At 49.3% G+C, this 19,529-nt stretch overlaps 4 protein-coding genes across 4 annotated transcripts; 2 read left to right on the top strand and 2 right to left on the bottom strand.

The window, feature by feature from the left end:
- Positions 1–4,223: 4,223 nt before the first annotated feature.
- On the bottom strand, positions 4,224–5,152 carry Tim8 (translocase of inner membrane 8). Its single transcript, XM_017244006.3, has 2 exons — positions 4,914–5,152; positions 4,224–4,843 (listed from the first exon to the last, which is right to left on the bottom strand). The coding sequence occupies exons 1-2, from the start codon at positions 5,001–5,003 to the stop codon at positions 4,664–4,666; spliced, it is 270 nt and encodes an 89-aa protein (XP_017099495.1). The 5' UTR covers positions 5,004–5,152; the 3' UTR covers positions 4,224–4,663.
- A 400-nt stretch (positions 5,153–5,552) lies between these two features.
- On the top strand, positions 5,553–13,781 carry c11.1 (maestro heat like repeat family protein c11.1). The gene is made up of 9 exons (XM_017244082.3): positions 5,553–5,889; positions 8,056–8,233; positions 8,288–10,719; positions 10,786–11,431; positions 11,490–11,970; positions 12,031–12,234; positions 12,290–13,180; positions 13,234–13,336; positions 13,402–13,781. Exons 1-9 carry the CDS (start codon positions 5,715–5,717, stop codon positions 13,542–13,544), a joined length of 5,253 nt encoding a protein of 1,750 aa, XP_017099571.2. The 5' UTR covers positions 5,553–5,714; the 3' UTR covers positions 13,545–13,781.
- A 311-nt stretch (positions 13,782–14,092) lies between these two features.
- Aladin (aladin WD repeat nucleoporin) lies at positions 14,093–16,233 on the bottom strand. Its single transcript, XM_017244083.3, has 5 exons — positions 15,585–16,233; positions 15,405–15,531; positions 15,192–15,343; positions 14,756–15,132; positions 14,093–14,524 (listed from the first exon to the last, which is right to left on the bottom strand). Exons 1-5 carry the CDS (start codon positions 15,983–15,985, stop codon positions 14,184–14,186), a joined length of 1,398 nt encoding a protein of 465 aa, XP_017099572.1. The 5' UTR covers positions 15,986–16,233; the 3' UTR covers positions 14,093–14,183.
- A 359-nt stretch (positions 16,234–16,592) lies between these two features.
- Positions 16,593–19,119, top strand: Cfp1 (CXXC finger protein 1). Its single transcript, XM_017244134.3, has 5 exons — positions 16,593–16,750; positions 16,810–16,943; positions 17,036–17,738; positions 17,796–18,617; positions 18,686–19,119. Exons 1-5 carry the CDS (start codon positions 16,721–16,723, stop codon positions 18,926–18,928), a joined length of 1,932 nt encoding a protein of 643 aa, XP_017099623.2. The 5' UTR covers positions 16,593–16,720; the 3' UTR covers positions 18,929–19,119.
- The last annotated feature ends 410 nt before the right edge of the window (positions 19,120–19,529 follow it).

Here is a 19,529-nt window from a genome sequence, read left to right as displayed (position 1 = left end):
ATTTCTGTACATATTTTACGAGGTAACGCTGTCAAGTTTTTTTTTTTTTGTTCATAGTTTTGATTTCGCAATGACAAATAAACCGATTTTTTCCCAAAAAATTGAGTTTTTCACTTCAAAGTCTTCGAAAAAATTAAAAAATTGCAATTTTCAAAAAACCTTTACAGCGTTACCTGGGGCGAACTATTATCTAACGAATGAATTTTCATTTTTTGATTACAAATGATCCAGCACCGAGTTATGAGGGGCACCGCAATTCAACTTTTTTTGGCGACACGTCCGGACAACTGCTACCATTGCCATATTTTTAAATATTTTTTTGTAAAAATTTTATTAAACATTCTTCTAATGTCATACTTTAATATACCGTTGGTTGAATAAATAAATTTTAACTGTGTCGTCAGGAAAAAAATCACAAAAATATGGCTTTTTTCGCATGATTTGACCTTACCCTCCCCTTAAAGATATTTCTATCAAAATTTAAAGATATTATAGATACATATAGAGTTTCAGCATTTAGCGATACGGTCTATCAAAAACTATACATACTACGTCTTTTTTAAAATTTTAATATTTCATCTATATTATAGATATGTATTTCCATCAGATGTGAAGATATTAAGGTATATCATCATAATATACTATCATCAAGAGGTCCCTTTTTTTACAAATATCTACATCTAATCTATAATCTATACAAGATATTAACACACTTTAGGTATATCGCCAAGATATTAGGAGAAAGACCCTTAGTACCTTAGAGAAAATTAAGTATTTTTAAAGATTTTTAGGGTTCTCTGATATGGTCTATCAAAAAACTAAGCTATACTATCAAGATATGAAGGGAAAGGACTCAAGGAGCTCAGAAACTATGCGTAGTTTTACGATTTTTTAAGATTCAGTACTATGTTTAATTAAAAATCTTTAATATATGTTCCTTGTTTTACACACATCTAATCTATTTTTTATCAAAATATTAGGATATTATATGTATACCATCAAGATATTGAGGGAGACCTCCCACGAAATCAAAAATAAATGGGTATTTGTAATATTAATAATATAATATTATCAAAAAGCAACAAAAAATCCGAAAAGTAAATCCGAAGGATCTCCTGGACAAATGCGTAATTTTTAGGATTAAGGTATATGATCTATTAAAGTGTCTAAGTAATGTATTACAAAATGGTGTTACTTCAGCTGAAAGGATATTCACATTTTTGCCAAAATGATTAAAGGTTGTAACTCTTTTACAAAAAACTAATACATACTTCCATAGATATGTTTATTAAAAAGATACTGTTCAAATTTCAACAGGATCGGCCAACATAAGCTCGATTTTTCGAGAAAAAGAAGTCTTAAGATACTAAAGACATGGTACCTAATGTCCCTAACTCTACAAAATACTAATCGAATCTGAATAAAAACTATTATTAAATTTGTCAGGGTATCTCACGAATAATTCTCTGATTTTTCAAAAGCGGTTTCTTAGGACCCCCCCTAATCAGAAACTAATTTAAGCTTTCAAATCAAACCCCAGACACACACACACACACACGCACGAGGACAACGGCACTTTGATTAATGTTGTGGACGTCAGTGACGTGAATTACTTAAAACAATCGAAGAACTAGACAGAAGCAGAGACGGAAACAGGAGGCAGAAACCGTAAGCGAGTGAAGGAAAAGCTCTCTAGCTAGAGCAAGAGAGAAAGAGAAGAAAGTGGGCAAAGGAAAGGCAACGACTGGAAACTAGGAAACGCGCATCAAGCAAGACAGCAAAAACAACTGAAATAATAATAATAACAACAACAATGACAAGAACATGGCCGCTAACGGTAACGACGATGGCAGGGTTCAATCACCTTTGGGAATTACGTACCGGTTATTACGGTTATTATTATTATTATCCTACCTAACCTCCCCCACCTTACAAGTTTGAAACCCGTTGGTCATAAATATACCGTTGCGGTCAAAAAAAAAAAAAAAGAATTAAATACAAATATACATATATAACTATAATATATGTATGTATGTATGGAATACCTATACGTTTAATTTATGTGCGTCATTTGTTTCCTATTTTTAATGTCTTTTGGGCCGTTTGAAGTACATTTTTCTTTTATTCTCCTCCTCGAGCGAGCACACACGTCGTATAATTGATATGCACACACACACATGTATATGCGTGCATGAACATGTCTGTGCGCAATTGTATTGCCTATTTTTATGGTGCCAGAGTCCTTTAGCATGTATGCCACACGTACATATGTATGAGTGTGTATTTTTGGGCTGCCACTGCCACAGTAATCGCTTTCAGAAGCCGACCGGGGCAGTTAACTTTGCAACTTTTAAATAAGTAATGGCTTAGTTTACATTTTATTTGACGATCACTGTATGTGAGCTAACGGTACACATACACCAGTGCAACTGCTGCAGGCGCGAACGCAGAAAAGTATGCACCAAAAAAAAAGGAAAAAGAAATATGTGCAATAAGCACTCAATTCCACCAACACACACACACACACACAGAGCCCTCTCCAGGAGTGAGGGAGATACACGCACACCCACGCACCGTGCAGCGAGATATTAACCGTTACGGATTGACGTTCGCCTGGCGGACTTCTGACCTTGACATGTCGCCTGTGGTTGTGCTTGTTGTTGTATGGTGTATTGCCGTGTATTTCGGGCAGGAGAGGAGTATGTTAAATACGGAATAATACCGGGGTGTACCGGGGTGTTCGAGGTGTACGGTAAACTGGGTCGGCGATTAATTATTCAGCCGCAGCATAATTATTGTCGGGGTCTCTTTTTTTTTTGTAATTTTTTTTTTTTTTTTTTTTTTTTGGTAAAGTTTACGTGTTATTTATAGACCATCCGCGCCAACTACAACAACAACAACAACAAGAAAAGATACTACAATAAAATAATACACACACTCAAGTAATCATGTATGCACACGCCGAGGATGAGAAAAAGTGAGAGACAGAGAGCGCGCTACTTGGGACGAGAGAGATAGAGAGCGGAAAGAATTGTAAACTTATTAATACACACAAACACACACCCACGTGTATGTGTGTGTGTGATGCTGAATTATGTATATGTATTTTGCATAATAAAATTGCATTTTTCAAGAAAAATCTGGCAAAAGTTACCGTATCATTTGTATTTCATAAAAACAACAACAACAAGGAACAACATCCCTTACAACTACAACAATATTTGGTGCACACACATACAACCACCGCAGGCACCCACACTTACACACACATTACCACCATAGGTGTATTACACAGTCAAAGGATGTGAGAAAAAAAAAAAGGAGCACATCACAATAAAAAAAAAGTTTAACTGTTTAATATTTTTTTTTTCATTCCGGGAGTGAGAGCAAGTCGTTGCCTGATTTTTTTCGAATCTTATTGGGAAAACTAGAGCAACACTGCATTTTTGCTCGTTTTTCTCGCCTGTTTTTTTGCTTTTTCGTTACACCGACCCGACCGATTCATATACATATATCTATTTAGCACATATATATATTTTACGTTTGCAACTATCCACACTCACACTCACAGGCAAAAGGACATGCGTTTGGCACAGCCTTCGGGCATTTTATGTTTAAAATAAGTTAGTTGCACGTTGGATATATTACGATTTTCTTAAAGGCAACACTACCGCAGTGTTTAGCAGTGTTGGCAGAAAAATTACAGTGAAGCAGAGCAGAAGCAGTGCTGGAAAGCGCGCCGCAGGTATAATAACGTAGTTTTTTAGTATTTTGCAATACTTGGAGTTGGTTGGAATTAGCCCGGAAAATATTCAAAATTTTAAAACTTAAAACAAGATTGGTATTTAAATAAATTAAAGATTACAACTAAATCCTTTTTATAAAAACTTGTTAAATTTTAGATAAAATATTAGTCTTTTTAAATTTAAAGTTTGATACAAGAAAATAGAATATTATTTATTGCAATATCCTTAAAGACCACCCAGCCCATTGCAACGGTGTGGCAACACTGGCCCATGTCCTTGAATGGTGCCGCGTTTCTTATAAGAACTTTATTCCTTATTTTATCCCTCAAACCAAAACAATAACACAAATCATTCAGTTTTTTTACTTGCAATAACAAGATTGCAATTATTCCAAGAAAAGGAACAGAGAAGGAAAGTGTCCTTTATTATCCTTGTAATAAATACATCCGTGTACAGATACAAGTCAAAGCCACTGGATTGTTTAACATACAAAACGCAAGAAGTCTTTATTTGGTTTCGCAAGCGTCAGGCCGGCCAAACATATGCAAAATTGTACAGGATTTGCATCTGTTGGTCCGGCTGGCGTTAAAGGGTATCAGGTTTCAGTTGTTCTTGGAGCCGTAGACACGTTCAGTACACGCAGGCCCCTCCGGAGACGAAGAAGACAGACACCCGGATGGAGGTCTGTTGCACAATTGATGCCGGGCTTGCCGGCTGTTCGCCGACAGGAGACACACTTGCGAGTTGCTGGCATATGGGTTTTTAGGGAGCTGCGACTGGGAGACACCCGCAACAGAAAAAAAATGCTTACATGATAATTTGTGTTTTAAAATTAGCTTTAACAGTAGGACAGTGGAACGGAGCGACTCTCCCGGCTCTCCCGGGCGGAGTTTCGGGTTGCGAGTTCGCATCCGATTTTACAAGTCCCCGGAGCCGCCACGCTTCTGTAGCATTTGGGCGAACCGCTGCGTGATGAGCAGTGAGGTGTCGATGAAGCGATCCACGCAGTTGCTGAGGCAAGTCTCGGTGGCATGGTCCAGCTTGGTGCTCGGCTTGCCGATGCACTTCTCCCAGCAAATCTCATTGAACTCGTGTATCTGTTGTTATATCCAAAGAGGGCATTATAGTACGGCGGCATTAGGTATTGGGTATTCCGGGGACACTTACCTGTGCATTGACCTGCGCCTTTTGTTTTTCGATCATCAGAAAGTCCTGCAGCTCCTTGTCGTTACCGGACAGATTCTCAAAGTCTGACATATTGGCGGCGAGCGTGTGCTTTTCAGTGAACAATTGACTAAATACAGAGTCTCGGGTCCGAAACTTGAATTTTTGTATTTGATTGATTTGGTTTTAAGGTTATATAAAGACGGGAGGCAGTGACAGATGTGAGCCGGACGATAGGGCTGCCAAGTTTGTGAAAGCCAGGCTACCAGATTGTTGCTTAGTTGAGGGTAAACTATCGTATAGTTTTTATTGGTTAATATTTATATTTTGTAATTAAATAATTAATGTAAAAATAATCTAAAAAAAAACATACAAATATAAACTTTAGTTTATAGATTTATTTAATCAAGTTTTCTTTCAAAAATACTTATATATTATTTAATAGTTATTTCTTAAAATGAATAATTTAAAAGGTTAATGGTTAGTAATTGCTTTACAATGATTTTTAGGCAATAATTCCAGATAAGAGGTATTTAAAAAGTAATTTAAATTTTTAAAATTTTAGTAATCCACAGGGTGACTTGTGCAGAACCATACTATCGATTGGTGATATGCAACTATCGATGTGTGCATCGATATTTAATGAATTTCGCAACTGCAAACCACGAAGAATCAACAAACTCCGTTTGGATCGTTTTGATTTCGCTCCTGGTCTTTGCTAAGTGCGTGTGCGTGCGTTAGACTCTCGCCGAAATCCCCGACAAGCTGGAGAAGTGGAAGAGAACACGAAGCTCCACCAAAAAAATGGATGAGCGGGGTGGCGGGGGCGGTAGCGGTGGCGGTGGCGGTGGCGGCAGCGGTGGAAACGGATCAACAAACACAACGAGCAACAACAAATCAGCTGCTGGGGCTGGTGCTGGTGCAGCTGGTGCTGGTTCTTTGGCGACAGCGCCCTCTGATAAGCCAACGATACTGGAAGGTAAATATTGAGCCATCAGAAGACATCATCAGCAGGAGATATCATCTTTTCGGCTCCCAAAAGAAAAAAAAACCCCCTTCATGCACAAAACAGCCACTCACCCACACTCATGCACACACGCTCTCGCCGCACATTAATAATACGAATATGTGTAATGGGCGTCTCCGGCCCTCCTACGCCGCCGCCTGTTACAAAGCTCAGTCTTTGTCCTAGCTCTAAAAATACAACTACGCATTAGCTTTGGCGCCAGGACCTCCAAACACTCACACACACACACACACTTGCTTTTGAAGTCCTAGCTATTTTTAGGGGTGGAGTAAAAGGGAGAGCAACAACTCCTATATTTTGCTATCTGTTTGGCAACACTCGCGGTGCGATTAGTATGTCAACCACAATGGTTCTCGAAGACTTTAAGCTAAGGTCCTCTTACTTCGTTAATCAGGTTTACTTTGGTATGTCTGCCCTGCCTAAATAATGCTCAAGTATTTTTTATTTTAGTTCTATTTGATTGGCCGCAGGTGTGCGCTGGGGGACCTGTTGAATCGAATTCATGGCCCCCACCCTCTGCACGGTTCCACCCTCGCTGGTGAAACAAAAGGCACCCAAATGAAACCCTAAAAAAGCATCTCTTGCAACCTTTGGAGCCAGCCACAATAACGAAATTGTTGTTTCTGTTCATCGGATGACAAATCAATAGCTAGAGCTGCGTAAAAAAAACAATCTCGACCCGACTAGACGACATCATTTCGCAATTACACCCACAAATTGCAGTGATCCGAGTCCCAGATCTGGTTTCCCGTCCCAGAATACGTTTGTCCAACAGATCAGGTTGGAACCAAAGCTATTGGATACCGTCTGGGCAAAGGCTCCAGTCTGGAAGAGACTGGATGACGTGTCTGCTTTTATCAAAATACCCCTTTGCTTTTTGTTTATTTCGATTCAATGGCGCCTGTAAAGAAATTCTTTTGTTTATAATTTCGTATTGGAATTTCATCGCCCGTCGATTAAAGTCCATTAGAATAGACGATGGCTTTGCTAAATGGATTTCTTTAAAAGGAGGATAGCATAATTTTTGTATGCTATTAATAGAGATACATTTACATATGTATGCTATTATATGCTAAGAATAACCGATATTTTTGTTCTCACGCTTGGTCTTGACTTTGATCTTCTTAGTTACAGACTTTAGAAGAAAAGAACTACTCTTTGTTTCTGAAAACATTGAAGAAAACATGCCCTAGTTGTAAATTAAAACTTGTAATTGATTCACAGACAGTTCTGGTCACACTGTTTTGCCAGTGTGGACTTGCCATCCCTGGAAAAGAGGAATTTTATGATTTAATTCTTGAAATCTCTTCAGAAGTGCTCCACACCATCTTCGATGGCCAAGGAGGAGTCAAATAGGAGCCACAACTAAACGGATTTCTTTACAATACAATAAGAATGAGACATATTTTTGTTTTTGAGCTTACTCTTGACTTTGCTCTACTTAGCTCTACACTTTTTATAAGTAAAGAGCTGCTCTTTAGAAGAAGAATAGCATAGAATAGGAGATCTTTTTGTTCTCAGGATGGATCTTGACATTGAACTACTTAGACTCTACTCCCACTTTTAATCAAGGGATGTCTGTGTTCTGCAGTTTTAATCCATGAATGGGGACTTGAGTATCTTTCGGTTGACATGTTGAAAGTTTCCTAACTTTTCACTGGAGTTGAAGATTAGGTCTAACTACAATACGTTTAAGACAGCATATCTAGACTTTTCGATTACAAGTTTAACATAAAGACTAGGGAGTAGGGACAAAGCACCATCTTTTGGGTAAATGCCTCTCCTTCGGGTAGGACTTCACGGTCTATTACACGCTATCATCGTGGTTCCCGCTGTTCCCTTTCATCCCGCTGCTGTTGCATCCTCTTGTGGTTATCACTGGTCACCTTCTTCAGAGCATCAGCCTCGCCGCCCGTGGACTCGACCATCTGACGGAGGTGACCAGCGTCTGCTGGGTGATCTACTGACTCTTGACTTCGATCTACTTAAGAAAATTACTACTGTTTGATTAGTTTTATTGATTCACAGACAGTCTTGGTCACACTGTTTTGCCAGTGTGGACTTGCCCCCTCTTTAAAAAACAGAAATAATATATTTTAATTCTTTAAATCACTTCAGGAGTGCTCCACAACATCTTCGATGGCTTCACCGACAAAGAGGAGCAAGTGCGCTCCGCCATGCAGCAGGCCATCGTCAAGATCCTGGAGACACATCCCGAACGAGCAGCCGACATCCTGAGCGAGTACCGCTCCCAACAGCCCAAGATGAGCGACCACACAGTGGCCATGATGCTGGAGTAAGTTCTCTAGGGGATTGGGGGAAGAACGAAACTGATTCCTGTATGTTTCAGTTGCATCCGGCATGTGGTGGGAACGGAGCAGCCCCTGCCGGCGGCTGCCAATGAAAAACTGATCAGCCTGGCACTCCAAGAGCTCATCAGGAGCCCCGAGCATGTGCCGCTCATACAGAATCCCGCGCAGCGCATACTGGTGGCCATCGGGCGGACCAGCGCCGACGGCTGCGCCCAGGTGATGGAGGCGCTCCAGGCCAAGGGCAGCCACACCGAGGGGGTAAGCCACTTCATGTTGATGCAGTGCCTCGGACTGCTGGCCACCGAGAACCCGGCGGGAGTGGTGCCCCACATCAAGGCCATACTGGGCAGGTGCCAGCCGCACCTGGGCGGAATCCGGCAGGATCACATCAAGCAGGCCCACGCCTACGCCATCGGGCGCTTCAGCGAGGCGCTGCTGGAGGAGGGGGAGCACGGCGAGAAGGAGAACTGCTCCACGGAGATCAGTGTGGCGTACGACGTGCTCTTCAACCAGTGGCTGCACTCCCGCGAGCCGAAGGTGTGCGTGGAGATCCTCCAGGCGCTCTCCAGCATGTACCCCCTGCTGCCGAAGGACCGGATTCAGGACCAGGCGGCGCGGCTGGTGCCCCAGATCTTCGCCCTGTACCGGCGCAGCGTGGACCGGAACGCGGTGACCCAGTTCCTGTGCTCCGTGCTGAAGACGAATCTCGCCATCAATGCCCAGGTGCTGGACGCCATCCTGGACTCGCTGATCTCGCACCTCTTCGACCTGGTCTGCGTCTATCCGGACTACGAGAAGCCGCAGACCGTGAAGGGGCACTACGAGGTGCTGCGGTGCTTCCACCTCCTGGCCAGCCACCAGGCCTACTCCGCCCGGATCATGGAGACCCTGCTGATCCACCTGCGCAACAACAGCGAACGGGAGCGGATGAAGTCGCTGCTGATACTGACGCACCTGCTCAACTCCTGTGCCGGCAACATCGAGAGCCGGATCCCGGCCAGCATCGAGTGCCTCAAGCAGCTGATCCTCTCCGAGAAGGGCATCAAGATGAAGCTCACCCTGCTGAAGACGATCGTGGCCCTGGCCCAGAAGTCGCACATCCGGGACAAGGAGTTCGTCTGGTTCGTGGTGCGCCACAGCTGCAAGTACTCCAAGTCGAACCAGGAGCACGGCAGCCACGAGGAGCACGCCAACCTGGCCCTCAGCTGCGAGAACACCCTCTACATGCTGGCCTCCACGGTGGGCACGCTGGACGAGCTGCTGAAGCGGGAGCTGCTCAACTACTTCATCCTGCTGGACTACACCGACATCTGCGGCAACCTGGCCAAGTGCCTGGCCAGCCTCTTCGCCAAGTCGCCCCACATCGAGTACGACACAGCCGGCGATGAGGCGGCAGCCCACGCGGACGCTCCGGCAGGCGATGGGGCGGCCGGCGAGGATCGGGGTGTGGTGAAGCGGGGCAAGGTGATGGTGCCGGGGGCGGAGACCATTTACGCCCGGTGCCTGGCTCTGTTGGGCAACCAGCAGTGCATCAAACGCTGCTCGAACATCCTCAGCTTCCTGCGCTACTACCATCCCCAGGTGAACCCCGCCCTGGAGGAGCTCTGGGAGCGTCGTATCCCGGACCTGCAGCTGCAGATCAACCGGGAGAGCGCGTACCGCCAGCAGCTGCACGACTTCGTCCTGGAGACCAACGAGTTCCTCGGCGGACTGGACGAGAACTTTGCCCAGCGCATGGCCAGCAAGCTGGCCGACCAGATGTACTTGTACCCCATCAGCCTGCCCCACTCCGAGTGGCAGCTGCCGGACCTGAGCGCCGAGCGGGGCATGCTCCTCCAGGCGGTGGCCCTCACCCTGCTCCAGGTGACCGACGTGGCCTGCATCCACACCAAGATCGATCTCATTGTGACGAGCGCCCGGCAGGAGCGGCTGGACAAGCACGTGAAGCACGCGGACTACGAGCGCAAGATCGAGTCCTCGGCCCGGGCTCTGGGCTACATCTCGCGCCAGCACCTGGGGCATCTCGTCAAGAAACTGACGGAGCTGGCCCAGGTGGGGGGGCGCAAGCACTCGACCGGCTTCTTCAGCAACCTGCACTTCATCAAGGACACGCACAAGGAGCTGGAGAACTACAAGAGCAACCTGCTGGTGGTGAAGGCCTTCGGCCACATCATGGACGAGGCCGATCCGCTGCAGTCGCTGCAGCACCTCGACGAGGACGACACCCTGCTGGGCTTCCTCATGCAGCAGCTGGCCATGCACAAGGACCAGACCCTCATGTCGGCCATCCTGCAGACGCTGCTGAGCATCTGCAACCAGCTGATAGCCACCAAGGAGCAGCTGCCGTCCCCGCTGCGCCACCGCAAGCAGATCATGGAGACGGTCTTCAGCATACCCATCGAGGCGCCCTTCAACGACCTGCCCCTCCTGCCCACCATCCTCAAGCTGGGCACGGACTTCATACGGATAGGTAAGCAGCCCTGGGCGGGGGATCCATAGTTTCTGGGATTTGATTAACTCTTCCGGGGATTCGCAGGGGGTCCGGACACCGCCGAGTGCGTGGATGGCGGCGTCATCTTCGAGATCGCGTGCCGCAACTTCTTCGGCTGCGCCCAGCAGCTCAAGATGAAGTTCGACTCCCAGGAGGAGGACGAGCGCAACAGCTTCCTGGCCAAGCACCTGAACGAGTCGCTGCCGCAGCTGAACGCCCTGGTGCGCGCCATCGTGGAGCTGGACGCCTCGCCGGCCACCCTCGACCTGATCATCGGCATCCTGGAGGGGTGGACGCGCGACCGCAACTCCGAGGTGCGCATCTGCGCCAGCCACGTCTTCAACAACACCCTGGAGGTGTACATCAAGGCGATGCGGATCGGGTGCGAGGCGCCCTCCAAGTTCAACCAGACCGGCCAGATGCTGGGCAAGATCGTGCCCCGGTGCATCGACTCGAACGGGACGGTGCGCCAGGTGTCGGTGGAGATCCTGCAGAAGACCCTGGAGATAGCCTGCATCTACGAGACCCTGACGATAGCCAGCATCGACAGCAACGCCGACTGGCTGAAGGAGATCGAGGCCATCAAGGAGCACATCATCACGGACGAACCCAAGCAGATCTACAACCTGGCCGGGGACATAGCCAAGATAATAGCCCTCAGGATCTCCAGCTTCCAGTACCTCCAGTTCTGGTAAAAACCACATCCTCTTCCTTTCGGGACTTTCCTTTAAAGGCTTTCGGTTTCGCAGCAAGACCCTCCTGTACTCACTGAGGGATCCGGAGCAGAGCTCCACCATCGGAGCCAGTGTCGTGCTGAAGTTCTTCATCCAGCAAAAGGGCTCCGAGCTCTTCCACGCCATTCCCGACCTGGTGCGCGACAGCCTGGTGGCTCTGCAGCTCTGCGAGGTGCCGCGGGCCAAGTCGGGCGTCCTCAAGGCGCTGGTGGCCCTCACCAAGCACCACCCCAAGCTGGTGTGTGCCGAGATGCTGGCCCAGCCGCTGCCCTTCGACCCCAGCCTGGTGGAGTACTGGCATCTGGTGTGCAGCGACCCGGAGCTGACGGGTCTCATGCTGGACAACTTCCTGCAGCTGCTCAGTGGCGCTGCCCTCCAGGAGGGCGGTGGCTCGGAGACGCCCTCGTCCCAGGAGCGCCAGAAGATAGCCAGCGCCCAGCCCTTTGCCATTTTCTGTGCCCTCCACGAGATGCTGCCGTGCAAGGACATCAAGGAGGTACCATTGGACTAACATCCACCCTGTAATCCATGTCTCTAACTGGGAATCTCCTTGCAGCAACTGGAGCAGCGTTTCCCGGACATGTTCAGCATGCTGCTCACCTCCCTGAGCAGCTACACCAACCTGGCGGCCCCCAATCCGCCCGTGACTGCCTCCGCCAGTCCCAACCAGCCGCAGTCGGGCAAGTCCAAGTTCGGTTTCGTGCCCAACAAGGAGCTGGTGAAGCTCAATCCATGCCAAATAGCCCTGGAGTCGTTCCAGGTAAGCCCGATATGGGGGCTCCGATCAGGACTAGAACTAATCTTCCTCCTTGCAGGCCTTCCTCACCAATCTGGAGATGGAGCAGATCGCCGGAGTACTGAGCGTCAACTCGCAACTGGCCACCAGCGCCGACTGGCACAGCTACATCGAACTGCTGACCCCCATGGCCATAGGTCTGGGCCAGCAGCTCCAGCTGGGCAGCCCCCAGATGCGGCAGCTGGTCAACTCCCTGAGCAAGTACGTGGCCTCCCCGCACGACGGCCAGCGCGTGGCAGCTGTGGGTCTCTTCTCGCGCCTGGTGCCGCTCAAGCCCTCGGGGGAACTGGCCGCCACGATCCTCTCCCACCTGGGCGCCGCCCTCTCCGATCCCAATGCCGTGGTGCGGGGCCTGAGCATCCAGGGCATGGGCTATGTGGGCCAGCTGGCGGAGAAGGAGGCGAAGCGCTACTCGGAGACGGCTATTGGGGCGCTGATGAAGGGCGTGGACGACCCGGTGGGCGACTGCCTGATCAACATTCCGCTGGAGAGCATGCGCGGCCTGTCTGGCATCCTCAGGGCCCTGCCCGGCGAGCGGGTCGAGTCCTTCCACGTCTCCCTGGCCATCCGCATCCGCCCCTTCCTGGGCAACTACGCGCTCGAGATGCGCGAGGCGGCCATCCAGCTGTTCGGCGACATCTGCGAGGGCAAGCACGACGACGGCAGCAACTCGCCCACCTCCTCGACGGAGGCGCTCCGGGAGCAGCTGGTGGCCAACCTGTTCCCCCTGTTGCTGCACCTCAGCGAGAGCGAGGCGGCCATTGTGTCCGCCTGCCGGGGCACCCTGCAGCGGGTGTGCCGCCTCCTGCCCGCCCCCAAGGTGGTGGAGCTGGCCCAGCAGCAGTTGGGCGAGGAGCGCGGCCACCAGCTCAACTACAGCAGCTTTGTCCTGGAGATTGTGAAGCTGATTGTGAGTAGAGTGGGGACAGATCGTTCCAGACTGTAATCCTCTTTGCATTCCAGGCCATGGAGCTGACCGATCACATCCAGGACTTTATCGACTCCTGCCTGCCGCAGTTGCGCAGCCAGTGGCCGGAGGTGCGAGGCAGTGCAGCCATAGTGATTGGTGAGATCCTCCCCAGCTCCTCCCCCAAGGCAATCTATTGTATAGTTTCTTCTTCTGCTTTCTAGGAATCCTGCACAACTTCCTCAGTGAGAGGAGCGTCCAGACGGAGGCGGTGGCCGGGAAAATAGCCGTCCTGCTGAAGGACGAGCAGGCGGGCGTGAGGATGAGGGCAGCCACCGCCCTGGGCTACTTCTTTGGCGACATATGAGCGGAGCTCGGAGGGACCAACCAACCAAACCAGACTCGATGAACTGCATGTGCTTGTGTTTCTGTTTAGGATTAGTATTTAGATCCGAGTGTGATCCCGTTGCCTCAGCAATTGTTCCCCTATTATGTTTCTTTTTTGGATATTTAACTGTTTGTTGTGTTATGTAATCGAAGATCGCGTTATATACTATATACTATATACACATACCATTATTTATATACATGTACTCTACGTATATATGTTGCTGTTTTGTTGTGAGGCGTTTTCCCAGCCGCAGGACACTGCGTCCTTCGAAAGGACTGACTTGAAAGCGAGTCCTCATTTACGGAGGACTCTGTTATGGACAATAATTCCAATTCGGAGGAGCACCGAATACTGGCCACCAACATGCCAAAGAAAGAGATCGCTGTGGAGGGTGTGAGTGGGACAGGGCACTTCTCTTCCGCCACCTCGGGAGCGAGGTATTATGGCCACCATTCTCGAAGTCCTTGGGTTGCCAAACGCCTCCCATCCAACCTCCCATCCTTGGAAGTCAATTACCGACCGACTATCGAGTGTTATTTTATTCAATTGTGAACCAACACTTAGAAGAACCAAATAAAAAATAAAAACTAAACTATTCCAAAAACAAACGAAGATCTAGTCGAAGGCGTAGTACTGGACGCGGCCGGACGACCAGGCAATGGTCAGGACAGATCGGTCGTTGTCCCTGTAGAGGGGCTGGAAGCAGATGAAGCTCGGGTGCTCCGCAGGAGTCTCGCCGCTCAGGAAGTACGCCGCCGAGATCTGCAGGTCGAACTTCTGGATGAAGGTGCGGAAGACGGCGATGCTGTTGGTGGACTTGAAGGTGACCACCAGGTAGTTGCCGTGCGGGTCCCACGCCAGCTGCTGGGCCGGCCCACCGATCAGGGTCTGGCTGGCATCGATGCTGCAGGCATTCAGGTCGGCTATCGGCAGGACCTCCTTCTCCTCAGCGGAGGCTGCAAAGCGGGGACAGATTAGAGAGATCCTTAAGGGAGATACGTGGGGTTTGGGTTTGTAGTCGGCATTATACAGGCGGTCTGGAAGCTGAAGCAGCCGCCAACCTGTTCCCGACAGCTAGCTTTGATCTAGGGCAGCCTCTAGAGTGCGTCTCCCTGCGAGAGTCCCTACTTCTGGACAAACGCAGGAGACTGGCTGCCCAGGCGGATATCTTGGATAGAAGGACTCACCTTGAAGCATGCTCTGCTGGACAAACTGCAGGCGGTAGAGGATGGGCTCGGTGCTGCTGACGAAGAGCAGGAAGCGTCCGCAGGGCGACCAGCAGGCTGTCTGGACATGGCCACCGGGGCCGCACACCCAGCGCTCCGTGGTCCACTTGTTGTTGCAGTTCCACACCCGAAACACCCGGTCCACGGTGCCGGCAAAGAGCCAGTCGTTTTCCGGCGACCACTTGATCAGCGCCCCTGGTGGGCCCAGGCGGTTCAGGCTCTGCATTGTCCGGTTGTCCGGCTGCCAGATGGTGATGGAGCGATCTCCGATCGAGGATGTTGCCAGCAGGGTGCCGTCCTTGTTCCACTGCATGGAGGTAATGGGCAGGTTTGAGGGACTGCAGGAGCATGGGATACTTTCTTATTCAGAAGGGGAACCAATGATACGGATACTCACTGCCTGAATGACTGGCTGGGGGCATTGGCGCGTCCCAGCTGCAGGCTGTTGTCCACATTCCAGAAGCACAGGCCCTGCCGGCAGCCGATGACTATTTCCCCGGAGCAGAGTGGTCGCCAGGCCATGCAGGTGATATCCGTTTGGGAGGGGCTCTAAAAAAAACAAACAAATCCATGAGGAAATCCATTTGTAATCCCCGAAAGAAACCCTCACCTTCAAGACTATGGGTTGCTTCACGTTCTTCGAGTATATCCGGACAACATCGTCCACTCCCGCCACGGCTAGCTTGAAGTAGTGGCAGTGCCAGGCCACATAGCGCACGTCGCTGTTCAGCCAATCTCTGAAGGAAAGGATTAGAGAGGTGCGGAACGGTTGAGGCCACAAACCACCCACCTGGTCTCCACAAACTGGGCTATCACTTCGCCGCTAAGCTGCTGGGTGTGGGGGAAGATCTTAAGCTTTAGTCCGCCGGCCAGACCCAGGAACTTGTCAATCCAGTCGCCCACCAGGGCTACCCGAGGCGCCTGCTCCCGGCTTCTGGTACTCCTCGCCTCCGCCAGGGCTTCCCAGAAGCCGCCGTCGAAGAAGGTGCGGGTGATCCGCTTCAGGACACGCTCATCCACAGCCACGAAGCTCTGGGTGCCGTAGTAGCGGTGCGACGCCGCATTTGTGGAGATTTCATTCTGCAGACTGATAACCGGATAGCGTTCCAGCTCCGCCGGGTTGTGGCGGAGCGACAGATCCGAGAGATTGGAGAACGGCGGACACTGCTTAAGGTTGCTCAGAGCCGCCATTCCGCCGGGGTTCAACGATCACAGTAACGCGGTAAGTTCCAACAAAAAAAAAAACAGAATAACAGAAAATGCGGCAAGCGCGCGCGATTTAGAGATGGACCGTGAGTGCGGGGTTGTGATAACAGTGTGACCAAGTTTTTGAGATATCACAAAATTTCGGTTACAGCTTTGAGTTTTTCAAAAATTTTGCAATTTATTTTTAAAAACCTAATTTTTGACATAAAATAAACTTGTGCTTTGTAGATAATATATAGTTCACACAATTTGTACCTAAAAATCTATATATATATCTAAATACTCATGATTTCAATAGCTTTTTATTAAAACCAAAAAACTTGACAGATAAAACTTGTAGTATATATTTATCTATGTATTGTAATTTTAGACTTATATTTGTGAATGAAATTTAACAATTTAATGCAGTTCTTACAGTCATTTTGTTGTCTTTAGTGGCAAAAGTGGGTATTACTAGAAATGAAAGCAGAACAGATCTTAGATGTATAACTTTCAAGCATGTAACATATTTTTCTCAAAAATGTAAACTTTTTTTTAAATCTTTAGTTTTAAAACAAGGCACTCACTAAGTATTTAATATTTAAAATATTAATCTTTCACCAAAAGATAGGCCCATCGCTAGGCTATCGATACCTATCGGCTGGACCACCCCCATGAGTTCGAGGTTTTTTTTTTGTTATTGGGACCTGGACGTGAGCACTTGGAGCTGGGCGAGATCCTATGGCGGACAAGAAGAAATACAAGAAAACAGTACGCCGATTGAGACCATCATTGGCACACTTGGTAACCCTTGACCCGTTTCATTGCAGAAAGAGGAAATCCGGCGGGAGATCGCGAGGGAGTTCGATCTCCCGGAGCGCAAGTCCAAGATAGCCACAATACTCAAGCAGGAGGACCAGGCCTACTGTATCTGCCGAACATCTGACTGCTCCCGGTTTATGATGTGAGCCTCGCCCCCCGCCGCCCGCTCCCTGCCGAGTCCAAACACCTGTGGCCATCTGTAAACAATAACAACATTCCTTTCTTCCATTTCAGAGGCTGCGATGGCTGTGAAGAGTGGTATCACGGCGATTGCATTGGCATCACGGAGAAGGAGGCCAAGCACATTAAACAGTACTATTGCCGGCGCTGCAAGAAGGAGAACCCAGAGTTACAAACCATATTCCGGCTGGTGGCCACGGAACGGGCAGCGGCCTCCAATGCCGCCTCCACTAGCTTAAACGCACCGGGCGGAGCGGGTCCATCAGGCGCTCCGTCCGGTAGTAATAGTGGTCCTGGTGGAACAAATGCGCTGCCTCCGCCTCCAGCGCCGGCGGTGGCGGCGCCGATGAAGCGGAAAAACAGCAGCGCCCGAGAACCGAAGATGGGGAGGCGGTGTGGCACCTGCGAGGGCTGCCGCAGGCCCAATTGCAACCAGTGCGACGCCTGTCGGATACGGGTGGGACACAAGCCGCGCTGCATTTACCGCACCTGCGTCGCCCAGGCGGCTGCCGATGCACAGCCCACTACCTCGGGCGCTGGCCGGAAAAGGGAAAAGGCGGGCGCGGCCGCTGCAAAGGATCGTAAGCTGAACGGCGTGAGCGGCCCACGAGCGCCTAGCCCGGAGGTGTTCATCAATCCTGAGTTGGAGGGTATGCGCCAGTGCCACGGACCAGGCTGCTGCTGCCAGGCGCGACCCCAGAGCAAGTACTGCAGCGACAAGTGCGGCTTCAATCTGGCCACGAATCGGATTTTTCAGGTGACTCCAGCTACTTCCAGCTTCAATAGTTCCAAGTTCTAACGAGTAAGTCCACAGGTTTTACCACAGCGTCTGCAGGAGTGGAACCTAACGCCCTGCCACGCCGCCGAGGCGAACCGGAAGCAACTAGACCAGATTCGTCAGAAGCAGTCCATGGTGCGCTTCGCCCTCGCCGAGCTGGAGAAGCGCTGCGAGGAGCTGAACATGGTGGTGGACCGAGCCAAGCGCAGCTCCATCGACACCCAGCGACCCCACGACAGCGCCGACGGCGGGGAGGACGAGCAAAGTATGTACTGCATCACCTGCGGCCACGAGATTCACTCGCGCACGGCCATCAAACACATGGAGAAGTGCTTCAACAAGTACGAGTCGCAGGCCAGCTTCGGCAGCATCTTCCAGACCCGAATGGAGGGCAACAACATGTTCTGTGACTTCTACAACCAGGCCAGCAAGACGTACTGCAAGCGCCTGCGTGTCCTCTGCCCCGAGCACAGCAAGGACCCCAAGGTACTGGACACGGACGTGTGCGGCTCGCCCCTGGTCAACAACGTGTTCAATCCCACGGGAGAGTTTTGCCGGGCGCCGAAAAAAAACTGCTTCAAGCACTACGCCTGGGAGAAGATACGCCGGGCGGAGATCGACTTGGAGCGGGTGCGGCAGTGGCTGAAGATGGACGACCTGATGGAGCAGGAGCGCACGCTTCGCCAGCAGCTCACCTCGCGGGCCAATCTGCTGGGACTGATGCTGCATTCCACCTACAATCACGAGGTGATGGACGAGCTGGTGCGCAAGCAGCAGGAGCATCTGGCGGAGTTCGAGAAGCAGAAACGCCGTCAGCAGCACCAGCAGCAGTTGCAGGCCCAGCAGGCTGCCTTCCAGGTAAGCTTTTTTTTTTTAAACTATATGCCCCGATGTGTATTTATTTAAAATATTTTTTTAATTTTAAGGAAAAACAGAAGCAGCAACAGCAGCAGCCACTGTCGCAGAAACAGCAACCCCAGCAGAAGTCCAACCAGCAGCAACAGCAGCCCCAACAACAAAAACAACAACAACAACAACAATTACAACAAAAGCCACAACAGCAACCTCAACCTCAACCACATCAGCAGCAGATCGTGCAACAGCCACAGCCCCACTTGCTGCAGCCACTCCAGCCACAAACGCCACTCATCTTCCAGCGAAAATCGTAGATTTCCATTCCTTAAAACTTAGTGAGAATATTCGAAACAGAACCGCGAAACTTAAAACCAAACATAAGCATAAACAAAGCAATAAAGTGGCATGCAAGAAACCCTTTTGTGCGAGAATTTCGACACGTCTATACTCGCCCCCCCCCGTTCGCGTTAAAAAAAAAAAAAAACAAGTGGCGTCGTTCGGTGTCGCGTTTCTCTGGGCAACCGGATAACAGAATTGCCGGCTGTCGGTGTTCCCGGAACAAGTACAACGAGAAAGAACAAAGGTTGCCAAGCGCCAGAGTCGGAATCGGAGTAGGAGTAGGAGTCGGAGTCGGAGTCGCAGGGAACGGTTGTGTTTGTTATTGAAAACTAAGCATCAAATATGCATTTATTGATAGCAACCTGCCCATAAAAGGGAAAGCTGCCTTATTGGGCAAGAACGACAGCGAATATCATGTACTATTTTTAGATAATTACGTATGATTCGTGAACGAAATTGTTAATATAAGCTTAAAATTGTACCATTAGTTAACTATATTTAGTTAATTATATTTAGTTAATTATATTTAGTTAATTATTTTTAGTTAATTCTACATTTACAATTGGGTCACTTTTT

The sequence above is a fragment of the Drosophila bipectinata genome, chromosome XR (genome assembly GCF_030179905.1).
Source record: "Drosophila bipectinata strain 14024-0381.07 chromosome XR, DbipHiC1v2, whole genome shotgun sequence".
Taxonomy (NCBI): domain Eukaryota; kingdom Metazoa; phylum Arthropoda; class Insecta; order Diptera; family Drosophilidae; genus Drosophila; species Drosophila bipectinata.
This window is presented reverse-complemented; position numbering and strand designations above follow the sequence as displayed.

Excerpts from the sequence above, each read along its gene's own strand:
- Cfp1 (XM_017244134.3), top strand. The coding sequence starts at position 16,721 with ATGGCGGACAAGAAGAAATACAAGAAAACA. Across the intron at positions 16,751-16,809 it reads AGAAGAAATACAAGAAAACA|AAAGAGGAAATCCGGCGGGA; the intron begins GTACGCCGATTG and ends GTTTCATTGCAG. Across the intron at positions 17,739-17,795 it reads CCACGAATCGGATTTTTCAG|GTTTTACCACAGCGTCTGCA; the intron begins GTGACTCCAGCT and ends GTAAGTCCACAG.
- Aladin (XM_017244083.3), bottom strand. The coding sequence starts at position 15,985 with ATGGCGGCTCTGAGCAACCTTAAGCAGTGTCCGCCGTTCTCCAATCTC. Across the intron at positions 15,344-15,404 it reads AGCAACCCATAGTCTTGAAG|AGCCCCTCCCAAACGGATAT; the intron begins GTGAGGGTTTCT and ends TGTTTTTTTTAG. Across the intron at positions 15,133-15,191 it reads CCCAGCCAGTCATTCAGGCA|TCCCTCAAACCTGCCCATTA; the intron begins GTGAGTATCCGT and ends ATGCTCCTGCAG.
- c11.1 (XM_017244082.3), top strand. The coding sequence starts at position 5,715 with ATGGATGAGCGGGGTGGCGGGGGCGGTAGCGGTGGCGGTGGCGGTGGC. Across the intron at positions 11,432-11,489 it reads TTCCAGTACCTCCAGTTCTG|CAAGACCCTCCTGTACTCAC; the intron begins GTAAAAACCACA and ends TCGGTTTCGCAG. Across the intron at positions 11,971-12,030 it reads CGTGCAAGGACATCAAGGAG|CAACTGGAGCAGCGTTTCCC; the intron begins GTACCATTGGAC and ends ATCTCCTTGCAG.
- Tim8 (XM_017244006.3), bottom strand. The coding sequence starts at position 5,003 with ATGTCAGACTTTGAGAATCTGTCCGGTAACGACAAGGAGCTGCAGGAC. Across the intron at positions 4,844-4,913 it reads AGGCGCAGGTCAATGCACAG|ATACACGAGTTCAATGAGAT; the intron begins GTAAGTGTCCCC and ends ATATAACAACAG.